The following is a 14,096-nucleotide window of genomic DNA, read 5'->3' on the forward strand; positions in this document are numbered from 1 at the left end:
TCTTCAAGTTTTACTTCATGTGTCATTAGTGTATCTGCTAATATAAACCTGCATATGAACTAGATAGTCATTAAATATTTGAGTATTTGTCATTATCAAAATTGGGATATGACTCATAGGATCAACATTGTATCCATGCTTTGTATTCCAAGTATCTGCATGTTTTCTTTTACCTTTTGGTATTATTGCTTTCATTTGCAATTCAAGTTGCGATTGGTTAAGATTACTGGAACTATTAGACTAGCTTAAACTTATTGCATACTCATTTATCTACCAAATCTGTGATTGATTAGAAAAGGCCATAAGTTGTGCTATACTAACTGTGGCTTTAGAAATTAGGACACTTGACCTAAATTTTTTAAAATCTTCAATTCACCCCCTTCTTATGATCATACCAAAAATCACAGCACTTGGTAAATAATAGATTAGTGACGACTTCATCAAATTTTCAATAGTATTATTTCTTCATATTTCGGACCCTTCTCTGGAATTCAATAAGCAAACTACAAATGGGGAGTTGAATCTTAGACCTTGAGGTCATCAAAATTTAATTTCTCCCTTGCCACTCGACTCAAGTACTATTACTTAACTCAAACTCAATTTTTTAAAATACTTGAGTAAAATAGAGTTGAATTGAGTTAGGAAATGAGTCAAATCTGAATAGCTTGCAGGTAAATTTTGATTCACATATACCCTTACATGAATACAAAAATTTTTAATAAAATATCATTAAGTTTTGTAATGAATAAAAAGAGCCATCTATAAATTTAAATTGACATTAAATACATTATAAATTTTAATTTAATTATTAATTACTATTTTCAACATAACTTAATGTGATAATCATATATTATAAATATACATTAATAATATTATTATTCTTAATTAATAAGTAATCATATAATATTATTTTAGTTAACAGGAAATATGTAAATTTTAAATCTAAATTTAATATTATTATCATTTAAACTTAGTTATAAAAATATTATTATTTTCATTTAAAAAATATATTTTAAAATAACCATATACTATTTACCATGTATTATGGTATATTATTCAATTTTGGATTGAACAAGAACTATTTATTAATTTAAATTAACATTAAATAAATTAAATTTGAATTTAATTAATAATATTATATTTATGATAATTTACTATGATAATAATATGTTACAAATAAACATTAATAACAAGATTATTGTTAATTAAAAATAATAATCTTATATTACTTGTTTCATAGAAAATATTTAAATTTTAATCGTAAATAATTAAAATAATTATTAATGATATTGTTAATTTAAAAATACTAATGTTTGTAATCTAAAATATGTTTAAAAGTAATTATATATTATCCTATCATAAAAGTCTATTTATTTTAAATACAATTAAACATCATTTATAACTTTCAGTACCGTTTTAATTTAACATTTATTAAATTTAAAATTTTTTTTTTTTTTGAAAAAACACTTAGTGATTCCAAACAAACCCTTAGACTGAAAGGAGATGATGTAGAATATATATTTATTCAAAAATTAGTCAATGCATGTTGTGATAGAGTTCTACCATAACACGCATAGACGAACACTTATTGTTGGGCATGTAATGGTTATTAATTAATTAAGATGCGACAGCTGACAATGATATTAATTAATTCGTTGGATGCATGTATATTGGGGTATATTCGAATCGGGTGAAGTCAAAATCACATAGTAAAATATTTAAATTCGAAAAATGTTAAGTTTGAAATTTGACTCAAATTTAACCCATTTTATAATTATTAAATTTGAATTCAATTCTATTACAAGTTCATAAACTTGAGCTTGAGTTAATTATAATTAATATAAATGTGTTTATATATATAAAGTATAAATATAATATTAAATATCTTTATAAAATATATATTATGGAACATATATGATATAAAAGTAATAAAATTAAAAAATTAGATTAGACTCGAACTCAAGCACTATTTTTTTTTTTATGATAAAAAAATCCAACCTAAACAAACATTTGTAATCCTGGTACCAAATCAGGGAATGAAAATATTGTTCGTTCACTAATTAACGCATCCTGGTAATTTAGTAAATATATTACAAGTAGGGAATTAAACTTTATACTTTGAGACCATCAAAGCTTAATTTCGCCCTTATCACTTGATTCTAGTACTATTACTAATTTCAAACTCAATTTGTTAAAATATTTTAAAAAAATAGGGTTGAATCGAGTTAGGGAACAAGTTAAATTCGAATAGCTTGCAAGTAAATTTGATTCATTTATACTCTATTTATACAGAAACAAAAAATGAATATATACCTTCGTCTTTAATTGTCATCATTTGATTTTCCTATGTTTTCCTCTGATTTATGTTTACAGGTAATTGACGTCATTTTGTAGGTAATTTGTTAATACTTGTTTTTGTTTGGCATGTTTAGATTAATTTAGTTGGATAATGGTACTAGTTTTTTTTTTTTAAGTATTGATTTTGATATATGCGATGGTTTTGATAGTTTATTTGTAAATCTCATATGTCTTGCTCATAACAATGGTATTTCTTCGCGATAAGTAAGAGTTATTAATAAAATTGAAATTTTATTCTAAAAAAAAGATAAAAAGATAAAAAAAAAAAATAATAAATTTTTTTATATTTTATAAATAATAAATATTTTAAAAATAAAATATTACCAGAGGTTTTTGATATTTTTAAAACTTTAAAAGTGATTTTCACAATTTTTGAAATTTAAAAAACGATGTTGCCTTTTTTATTAATTTTTTAAAAACTTATAATATATATATATATATATATATATATATATATATATATATATAACACTGGAGAAAAGGAAAAGGAAGGCAGGTTGGGATTGACAGCAAGCAAGCAAGCAGGCTGCTTTCCAGAAGCTGTTGATGGATCAGCCACATTTTCTTCATCTTAATTAATTAGTTAGTTAGCTCTCAGTCTTGCTTTCCCCCGACATGGGTATGTGCATCCATGCATAGAGTTGCAATTTAAAATGACCAAGTCAACACCATGTTTTCAATATAATAATGTGAAAAAAAATATTTAAAAAAAAGCATGAATAATTTTATTTTTTCCTATTTAGCATAAAAAAAAATTAAATTACTAAATAAAAATCTAATTTTACATATCCTTAATATTTATTTTTCTTTAATATTTAATTATAATATTAGAGTATAATTTTATTTTAGTTATTATTTGATATAAATAAAAAATATAATAAAAAAAATATTTTTTCAAATAAATTTTTTTATTCAAATAAAAATCTAAGAGATCCACAAAAGATTTTAGTTTGCATAATTTAAGACAAATTAATAACTTGTCACTTCAAAATAAATTAAAAAAAAAAATTATATATGCAATGTATGGACAGGTATGTGTCCTTTTCATATATTACGTTACTTCATTATTATTTTTTTTTTAAAAAAAGAAAGGTGTGGTCATCCCCCTGCCACGTGTGTAACCCTCCCGCCCTTTTTCCATTCTTCCTCGCTGCTTCCTTGCTGCTTTCTGCTTTCTTCTTCCTTCACTGCAAGCATTTTCTTTGGTAACCTCTAACTATCAGTATAGAAATTGAGAGATCAAGTCTTTCAAAGTTACTGCACTCTAAAGGTAAGTCCATGGATATTAATTTTATGAATCTTGATTTATTGTTTTGCATTAAATACTTAATTTTAGTCTTTACAAACTACATGTGTTAAGAATTGATTCATTTTGTTTTAATAATATAAGGATATCTATATATAATGCTGAAACTTATATATGTTTGTTTGTACACTCTAGGTGATCTATTGATTAGTACAAAAACGAAAATTTGAATGTGTTCCATTATGCTCATTTAATTTACACAAATATTTGCTTAATTAGTAGTGTTAGAATATTAGGCTCTTATATATTTTGTGAAAGTAAAATAGTAATCATTTTGGTATTGTGGAGAGATGAATTTTAGATGTATTGTATCACTCCAATTTTTTTTATTTTATTTTTTTTTTATACATTTCAGCTGCTGGCAGTTTGATAATCTTCCCGAAGAAAAAAAAAAAAAAATGGCTGTGCAATTTTTCCCAGAAAGTGTGAGAAAACTATGGAACAAATGGCAGCTTCGTGTAATGATTTTAATCAGTCTCTCCCTGCAAATAATACTAGTCATTTTCGGCAGCCGACGAAAGCATACTGCTAAAGCGTGGCTCAGGATCCTTGTTTGGTCAACATACTTGTCAGCGGACTGGGTTGCGACTGTATGCCTGGGCACCCTGGCTAGTGGCCAAGGCGATTCTCCTAAAGATGCCGAGCTCATGGCTTTTTGGGCACCATTCTTTCTCTTGCACCTGGGTGGCCCTGACACCATCACTGCTTACTCCTTAGAAGACAATGAGTTGTGGTTAAGGCATTTGCTTGGGCTGCTTGTCCAAGTTGGAGTGGCCTTCTATGTATTTCTCAGGTCTTGGGCAAGTAGTCTACTAACATTTCTCACAATTCCTATGTTCTTCTCTGGAATTATCAAGTATGGAGAGAGGACTTGGGTTCTCCGGTCAGCAAGCAGCGAGCACTTCAGAGACTCTTTGCTCCCATCCCCTGATCCGGGACCTGATTATGCAGCATTAATGGAGGAATTGAGTTCAAGACAAGCCCAGGGGTTGCCAGTAAACATTGCTGGCGTAATTGAACCCCCCTATATCCGCCCACCCCACCCGTTTAGTTCCAATGCTGGGCTTCTCGAGGAAGCTTATTTCTTATTTGGAATTTTCAAACGCCTCTACGCAGACCTCATCCTCAGCTTCCAAGATAAAGGAGATAGTTCGATGTCCATTACAAGCGGGTCACCACTAGACGCCTTCAAATTGGTGGAGTTTGAGCTCGGGTTCATGTTCGATGTCCTTTACACCAAAGCCACCATAGTGTATAGTCGGTTGGGTGCCGTTCTTCGCTGTTCCAGCTTTTTGTCCTCCATTTTCACGTCTTTAGCCTTCTGGATCTTCATTGAGAAGCATCCCTATTCAAAAATTAACATATGCATAACCTATGCATTGTTGGTTGGATCTGTTTTTCTGGAGGGTTATGCAATTGTTGCACTTCTTTTCTCAGACTGGACAAAGCTTTGGTTGACCGAGCACAAAAAGGCTCCTCCGGCCAATCTCATCTACCGAGCAATTTTTTCTTCTCAATTCGTTTGGACCAACAAGAGGTGGTCAGGATTGATGGCGCAGTTCAACCTGATAGATTTCTGCCTCAAGAATAAGCTGCCCTGCAGTGGAGTCCGGAGGTGCTTGGGCATCAGTGAAATGCTAGAGCATTACCACAACATGACGTGGGAAAATGTGACAGATGAACTGAAACAATTGATCTTTGAACTTCTGAACTCACATAGGGAGAATTTTGATAGTTGGAAATTTGATAGTTGGCATCAATGGCACGAGGAGGGAAGTAATCATGTAACCCAGATGAATGATTTCCTTGACAAATTTGGTTGGAGCTTGGCAGGGGCAGAATTTGATGAAAGCCTGCTTCTTTGGCATATAGCCACAGATCTCTGCTATTACTCTGATTTCCATGGGCACCAAGATGGCAGCAGTCTCAGTCCAAGATGCAAATTAAGCAAATCCTTATCGGATTATATGATGTATCTTCTAGTGATGCGTCCATTTATGCTACCAAAAGGGATTGGGGAGATTAGATTTCGAGACACTTGTGCAGAGGCAATAAGATTCTTCCAACAACGCAAAAGGTTGATGTCAAGCAGTAGAAGCAATGCTCGTAAGTCGTTACTTCAAGTGAGCACGGAACATTTCGAGCCTTGTAGCATGAAAGGAGATAGAAGTAAGTCTGCGTTATTTGATGGATGTAGACTTGCCAAACTATTGGAATCGCTGATCATGGAGGATGGATTTCACAACGAAACGAAATGGGAGATGATAAGCCAAGTGTGGGTTAAGATGCTATCTTTTGCAGCGATTCAATGTGAATGGAAACACCATGGTCAGCAACTTAGGCGGGGTGAAGAGCTACTTAGTCATGTGGGTCTTCTCATGGCACATCTTGGTATGAGTAAGCAATTTCAAATTAATAGTGGCACCGCACGATGCTGGATTAGTTGAGTTGCTTTTAAAATAGCTTAAGATATTTTGTTGTTGAAATCCTAGCATCGAAACTCATAAGCCAAGTGTCACGGACCGCCAAATTAGACTCAATTAAGGGGTCGCAGCACTCGTTGAGGCTCTCCCCAATAGAGTCAGCCAATAATCACCTGTTTAAACCTGCAAGCACGAGCATCACATAAAGCCTCTCGACAACCACTCATAAGCATGAAATATTAATATAGACACTAATGAATCAGGAAGGCAAGAGTCATTCATGGTCTATGATAAAATAGAGACTACTTATTTTATTCAACTGAGACAACACCATACAAGTCATAACACAAGTAATTTGATATTCATTTACAAATCCCTGGAAAATACATGTAAAGTCATCTCTCTCCCCCATTAAATCTCCATTACTTTGTCAACCCCTAACATTCTCCCCCACTCATTTTATAGACACCCTTGTCGATTTGTTGTAGAGAGTCTTCAATCTTCAAGTTCTATTGTTGTTGTCTTAAAGTTCATGAGTTCTTGGATCTTTTGTGTGACGACCTGAAAAATTCTAATAACAATAAATACAAGCTCTGATACCTAAATTATGATAACCCGAACCCGCAGTGGGATAGTGGGTATTAGGGTATCGGATATTCCAATCCATAATCCTTAGAAAACACGTAGCAAAAAACATAAATACCATAATGGCTATACCAGAGTTTCTAATACCACCACCATAATTATACATATACCTCCAAATTCCTGATTATTTACATCCCAAATAGTAAAAAACATATCTACAAACACATCAGTATCTCACCAAAACTTACCTATACCACACTAACTAATCCTGCCCCTGAGCTCTCTGGGCTTGGTTCTCGGTACTTCTTGAAAATGTTAAAATATTAGGATGAGACACTTCTTAGTAAGGTGGAATAGATTATTGTCAGTGTGTGGTAACATAAGTTTTAGTGTGGTATAAACACAACCTTTAAATAATTAACTTTAGCTAAAAAATCGCGCAAATCTGTACTCACACTTATATATATACTTGAAAACACATATTTACTTTTCAAAACATGCTTTATCGTAATACATATTTCCCTACGTATGCAAATCATTATATATATAAAGAATTTTCCCCTTGAATGGATAATCATATAACATCATGTAATAATCCTACTTGTTAGCCTACCAAGTTAAGTCAAATATAACACGTCTGTAAGTATGATTGGCCACCCAAATTGGTTTGGACTCCAGGAGGGTACTCTACTCTTCTCTGGTCTAATTGACTATTCAATCACCAACACTTTCTGAATAGTGTGGTGGCACTGATTATATCATGTTACCTATGGTACCGTACTCTGAACATAATTGGCCCATCAAGGTTCTTGTACCATATAATACTGTTCATATATAACAAAACTGTAACTTGATCTCATTTTCATAAGTCTGTATTATTTTGATATATCATATCTCTATATAAAACTGTCATTTTATATCTCGGCATAAGCCGTCTGAACTCAGCACAACCATCTGAACCGTCATTTCCTTATTCCACATTATTCATAACATTTTCTGAAATTAGTATAAAATTATACTTATTATGTATCATCATAGAATATTCTTACAGGCTTATTTATACCACAAAAATAACCTTACTTATGCCACACAAGTTGAGTGATAATTCATAATATTATAACTTCTTGGAAAATATATATATATTGTTGAGAATTAAACTTATCATCATCTTCTAGGATTTACTTAACTCAAAATACCTGGTTTTTCAATAACATACATGTAATGATAATTATTCTCATGCCTTATTATTCAGAAAAACCATATATAATACTTCGGTAACCATATACTTCTTTTTAATCAATTGAATTTCTAAAAATACCTGACATAATCTATTCCCCTTACCTTATTCTTGGAGTGGTGCCTAAGATGCCCAACAGCAACTCCACTTCGGTTAAACTGCAGAGGATCGAAATTGGGATCCTAAAATGGTGTTTATCTGCTAATTTGGATGAAGATTTGAGAGAAATTGAGGAGAGAGAGAGAGAGAGAGTTTCTTAAAAAAAAAATGACTTAAAACCTATTTATAGGCTGCTGACCCTGGCCAAAACCATCAACAGTTTAATTTTTAACCAAACCGATTTTTATCGTTTTACCTTTACTAAGCCTCGGTAATTCAAAACCGTCAACGGTTTTCTCTAAGCTCGCCAAACCATCGACGATTTGGTCTGCACCAAACTAATTTTTTTCATTTTTCTTTATTATTATTTTTTCAGGTCTCTACATTCTGTGTGGGCTGCTGAAAGTCTTCTGTTATGTCATCATCATTCTTCTCTTAAAATAAGTGTTGTTGCTAATGACCTTCATTATTGCTGACTCTATCTACAAGGATCTTCACTACATTTCTGGCTACTATCTTCATTTACGGAAGGGTTGATGTCCCGCATTTCTATCTATACTGATTTTCTTCATGGACATGGGGTTCTCCAAGAACCAGATCTCCCGCTTCAAACTTTCATGGTCATGTAGGCTATTCATTTGTCACCACCTCAACAAGACATGATTAGTTGCAACATATTTCACAAAAATTATTGCCAAAGTAATAAGTTCACAAAAAGTTGCAAGTATTTTCCCCCCATTCAGCTCGTTAATTAGGCTATTAAGGATTCCCCAAAAGCCTTAGGGTGCCCACCATACACTTATTTTCTCCACACTAACTAATTCATGCGCTTGAGCTCTCTGGGCTTGGTTCTCGGTACTTCTTGAAAATGTTAAAATATTAGGATAAGACACTTCTTAGTAAGGTGGAATATATTATTATCAGTGTGTGGTAACATGAGTTTTAGTGTGATATAAATACAACCTTTAAATAATTAATTTTAATTGATAAATCGCACAAATTTGTACTCACACTTATATATATACTTGAAAACACATATTTACTTTTCAAAACATGATTTATCGTAATACATATTTCCCTACATATGTAAATCATTATATATAAGGAATTTTCCCCTTAAATGGACAATCATATAACATCATGTAATAATCCCACTTGATTGGGTTGTGCGGGCTTTGGCCTACCAAGTTAAGTCAAATATAACGCGTCTATAAGTATGATTGAAAACCCAAATTGGTCTAGATTCCAAGAGGGTACTCTACTCTTCTCTGGTCTAATTGACTATCCAATCACCAACACTTTCTGAATAGTGTGGTGGCACTGATTATATCACATTAGCTACGGTACAGTGCTCTAAACATAATTGGTCCATCAGGGTTCTTATACCATATAATACTGTTCATATATAACAAAACTGTAACTTGATCTCATTTTCATAAGTCTGTATAACTCTGATATATCATATCTCTATATAAAACTGTCATTTTATATCTCGGCATAAGCCGTCTGAATTGAATTTAGCATAAAGTCATCTGAACTTGGCACACAGCCGTCTGAACTCAGCACAACCATCTGAACCGTCATTTCATTATTCCATAATATTCAAAACATTTTCTGAAATCAGTATAAAATTATACTTATTATGTATCATCATAGAATATTCTAACATGCTTATTTATACCATAAAAATAACCTTACTTATGCCACACAAGTTGAGTGATAATTCATAATATTATAACTGCTTGGAATATATATATATTGTTGAGAATTAAACCTATCATCATCTTCTAGGATTTACTTAACTCAAAATACCTGGTTTTCCAAAAACATACATGTAATGATAATTATTCTCATGCCTTATTATTTAGAAAAACCATATATAATACTTCGGTAATCATATACTTCTTTTTAATCAGTTGAATTTCTAAAAATACCTGACATAATCTATTCCCCTTACCTTATTCTTGGAGTGGTGCCTAAGATGCCCAAACAGCAACTCCACTTCGGTTAAACTACGGAGGATCGAAATTGGGATCCTGAAATGGTGTTTATCTGCTAATTTGGATGAAGAGAGAGAGAGAAACCTATTTATAGGTTGCTGACCGCGGACAAAATCGTCGACGGTTTGATTTTTAACCAAACTGATTTTTACCATTTTACCTTTACTAAGCCTTGGTAATTCAAAATCGTCAACGGTTTTCTTTGAGCTCGTCAAACCATCCACGGTTTGGTCTGCACCAAACCAATTTTTTTTCATTTTTCTTTATTATTATTTTTTCGGGTCTCTACATTCTGTGTGGGCTGCTGAAAGTCTTCTGTGATGTCGTCATCATTCTTCTCTTAACCAAGTGTTGTTGCCAATGACCTTCATCGTTGCTGACTCTATCTACAAGGATCTTCACTACATTTCTGGCTACTATCTTCATTTACGGATGGGTTGATGTCCCACATTTCTATCTATACTGATCTTCTTCATGGACATGGGGTTCTCCAAGAACCAGATCTTCCGCTTCAAATTGTCATGGTCATGTAGGCTATTCATTTGTCACCACCTCAACAAGACATGATTAGTTGCAACATATTTCACAAAAATTACTACAAAAGTAATAAGTTCACAAAAAGTTGCAAATATTTTCCCCCCATTCAGCTCGCTAATTAGGCTATTGAGGCTTCCCCAAAAGCCTTAGGGTGCCCACCATACACTTATTTTCTCTCGAATCGGTGTTCAAGATTTCTATTCCCTTTTGGATTGTTTTCATGGCATTCAAGGCCTTTTGCTTAGGGCATTCTACTACCCGATGGGGCCCCATGCACAGGAAATAAGAAAGTGGTAGTCGATGCACCCCATTCCTTTCGTCTTTGTCATTCCACTCTCTCGTTGTTCCGGGACCCCTATCGCTTAAGAAGCTATTAGATCCCTTGTCACTATCCCTGTCTGTAGATCTATAAACCTAGGAAGATCATTGTTTATGATTGTCAGATGTTGCGTATTCCTTTTTTGAGAACCATTTGAGTAGTCATTTAATCGTCCACCTATTGCAAAGGTCCAACTTAAGAAATCCTCTAATCATTCAGCTGTGGCAAGAGTCGAGGGAAGGTCATGAATCCCTTGCCTTCGCAACTCATTCTTTGGCCATGATTTGAGTCCTGGAAGGAAATGAAAGACTCTGTCAGAATCTGTCATATAACGACCTGCTTAATTAACTGATTTTTTTTCCACTGTAATAATTATCATACTCTGATACCATAACATTATCCTAAGCAGCGAGAAGCATAAAACAAATAAACATTTCCATGCATAATGATATACCATACTGTACAATACCAGAGTGCTATCATGTTTCCCAAACAAATATATACACATATCATTGCTTTCCCCAAAATACCCTCAACTGACTAGCGCAATACAAAATATCCCAAAAATGTACTCACTCTCTAACAAGGCACGACAAACGCCCCTCTATTTGCGAGCCTGATCTGCTCGCCTACTCGGATCACCTGAAAAATGTTTAACACTGGGATGAGCCAATGTTCAGCAAGAAGAAATATGTTATTACTAGTGTGTGGCAAATGAGCTACTATACATATATCATGAAATTTGTTTCCATATCAACATGAACAACTGAATACAAGAGTACAGTACCATAATAAAATACACCACCCCTTTTCCTTGTTGCTTAACATATCAGTATTATGGTTATAATTCAAATTACTTCTAGCGTACATAAGTAAGATCCTTGTTTTTGTAAATCTGTACATATATAATAGTAACTGAAACTATTCCCTGTGACTATCTGTGTCATGACATGCCCCTCATGACGAGGTTGTGCAGCCCGTAGGCTGGATTTACCCTAACTGGCCAACCAGGAATAAATCACTGAACTCCGTCAGTCAACCTGCCCACCTTAACCCATATCTGGATGGGAAGCCTAACCTTTTCAAGGGCCTAGGTGGTCGACCGTACCACGTATTATCTGAATAGGTGGTTGCACTGAAAAAGTAACATAGTATCTGTAGCAACGGTACCGTGCTCTGTAGCTGCAAGTCCAACAGGGTCTAATATCGTATAATATATTTCTGTATATATATATCTAACTGATTTACCATGATTCTGAAGTACTAAAATAACCATGATGCTGCATAACGTACTGAAATCTAAATAATCATAACATGGAACTGCATATTCGTAACACTGGAATTCGTATAATCATGGTACTGAAGTTCACATAATCATAGTACGTAAATCCGTAAAATCATGGTACTGAAATTCATAAAAATCATAAAACTAGCATTCATAGAACATATTCCCGTACTACATACATATTCACAAGCCACACCATACTTTAATACATAATTATCGTGAATAAATAAACTGTATAATATTTAGAATTGTCCTAGCATAGCATATTTCCCTTACCTTATCTCTGAAAAGCTCCTACTATTCTCTAGCCTGATACCCGCAGGGCCTCTTACAAAACACCCTGAAACCAATATATGTCAGAACTAAACATTAGTATTTTCCTATCTATTTCATTTCCTATAACTACCACAAGGCCAAAAAGAGACTAAAAGGCCTTAACCTGAATTTGTGATGATTTCCAACTCCGATTTCTCGACGATCCGCTCCTGTAGATGCGTAGAGAACTTCTCCAGGAGCGTCGTGGTAGCTTCGGATCGTCGATCCGACGACTGGTGGGGTCGAAAATGAAGAGAGAAGGGAGAGAGTGAGTTGAAGGAGAGAGAGAGAGAGAGAGGCGCGGTGAAAATGAAAATATCTCGATTTTTCCTCCTTATATATTGCCGGATTCGTCGATGAAACACGTCACCTCATCGACGAGTCCTTCACAAAATTCGTCGACGAAGCCCTGAATTCATCGACGAAATTCAAACCGCCCCATAACCTCTCTCAGTATTTTCTTGTCGACGAAGCCCTGTGTTCGTCGACGAAATTCTGAAGACCTTCGTCAACGAAACCCTGTGTTCGTCAACGAAGTCTACGGCCTCCTTCTGTTTCTGGTTCTATTTTCTCTCCCTCTTATTATTAAAAAGCTATTATTCTTTGAGTCACTACATGTCATATCCTTGATATCGAGCATTAGGGCCTGGAACTCTCGTACACTACAACGACCCTAAATCATTATCACTTTTTTAATAATAAATACACAAAAACATCTCGATCCCGGAGTGGGTACCGAGGACATGATTATGTACTTAAACTACGTAATTAGATGTTTTAATTCATATATTGGGGCTTATATTTTTAATTAAAATACCTAATTACTCACAATATTTTAATGTTGTGTCTTATTTATAATCGGTAAATTTTATTGAACAATTTATGAATTTTTGGCATTTTTTTATCATATAAAAACTATCAGAAGCTAAAACCGGCATTAGTTCATAATTCGGGCATAATTGTTAGCTTTACCATGATCCCAAGAGGGGGGTGAATTGGTATTTTTAAATTTAATCCCTAGGTGAATATACTAACACCAATATGTTCACAACCTTAAGGACAATCTAGTTCAAATAAGGTAAATATACCATAATTTAAATAAAGAAATTTAATTAACGCCACATGCACCAGAAAGCAGTAAAGTAAAAGTGACACACAGAGATATTATTGAGGTTCAGCCAATTACGTACGTCCCCGTCTTGACTAACCAGCATAAGGATTACTACTATAACTTGCTCACTTATGCGGGTGGAGTGGCACCTATACAAACCAGGTCAATTCAAGGGGCTAGCATCAACCGTTACAATAATCCTTAGCGGGCTGGATTTTTGTCCCCTCAGGACACGCATGGAAACACTTAGATTTTACAATCAAATGGTATAGATAAAAGTGCTTTCAAGTAAAACAGATTTGTACCCAAATATGCACACTCACATACACATCAATAGCATGGATATAGTGTAAGCTCAGTGATACAAGATTTGTTCAATCAATACTCAACACAGTATAGTCAATATGAAACTCAAGAGTATTCAACACAATACGAACAGTATGATGCTCAAGGATAATCAATACAAGCAATGACTTGGATTCTAAACAAGATATTTCAACAGCACGTCAATATTCTAAGTA

At 33.6% G+C, this 14,096-nt stretch overlaps 1 protein-coding gene across 1 annotated transcript; it reads left to right on the forward strand.

The window, feature by feature from the left end:
• Positions 1 to 3,518: 3,518 nt before the first annotated feature.
• Positions 3,519 to 8,725, forward strand: LOC131164215 (uncharacterized). The gene is made up of 3 exons (XM_058121235.1): positions 3,519 to 3,628; positions 4,020 to 6,055; positions 8,385 to 8,725. Exons 2-3 carry the CDS (start codon positions 4,063 to 4,065, stop codon positions 8,450 to 8,452), a joined length of 2,061 nt encoding a protein of 686 aa, XP_057977218.1. The 5' UTR covers positions 3,519 to 3,628; positions 4,020 to 4,062; the 3' UTR covers positions 8,453 to 8,725.
• Positions 8,726 to 14,096: the final 5,371 nt, after the last annotated feature.

Source organism: Malania oleifera, chromosome 9, assembly GCF_029873635.1.
Source record: "Malania oleifera isolate guangnan ecotype guangnan chromosome 9, ASM2987363v1, whole genome shotgun sequence".
Classification (NCBI taxonomy): domain Eukaryota; kingdom Viridiplantae; phylum Streptophyta; class Magnoliopsida; order Santalales; family Ximeniaceae; genus Malania; species Malania oleifera.

Bases quoted from the DNA above. Each gene is read 5' to 3' on its own strand.
- LOC131164215 (XM_058121235.1), top strand. From the start codon at position 4,063: ATGGCTGTGCAATTTTTCCCAGAAAGTGTGAGAAAACTATGGAACAAA. The intron at 6,056-8,384 runs GTATGAGTAAGC...TTATTTTTTCAG, and splicing joins TCTTCTCATGGCACATCTTG to GTCTCTACATTCTGTGTGGG.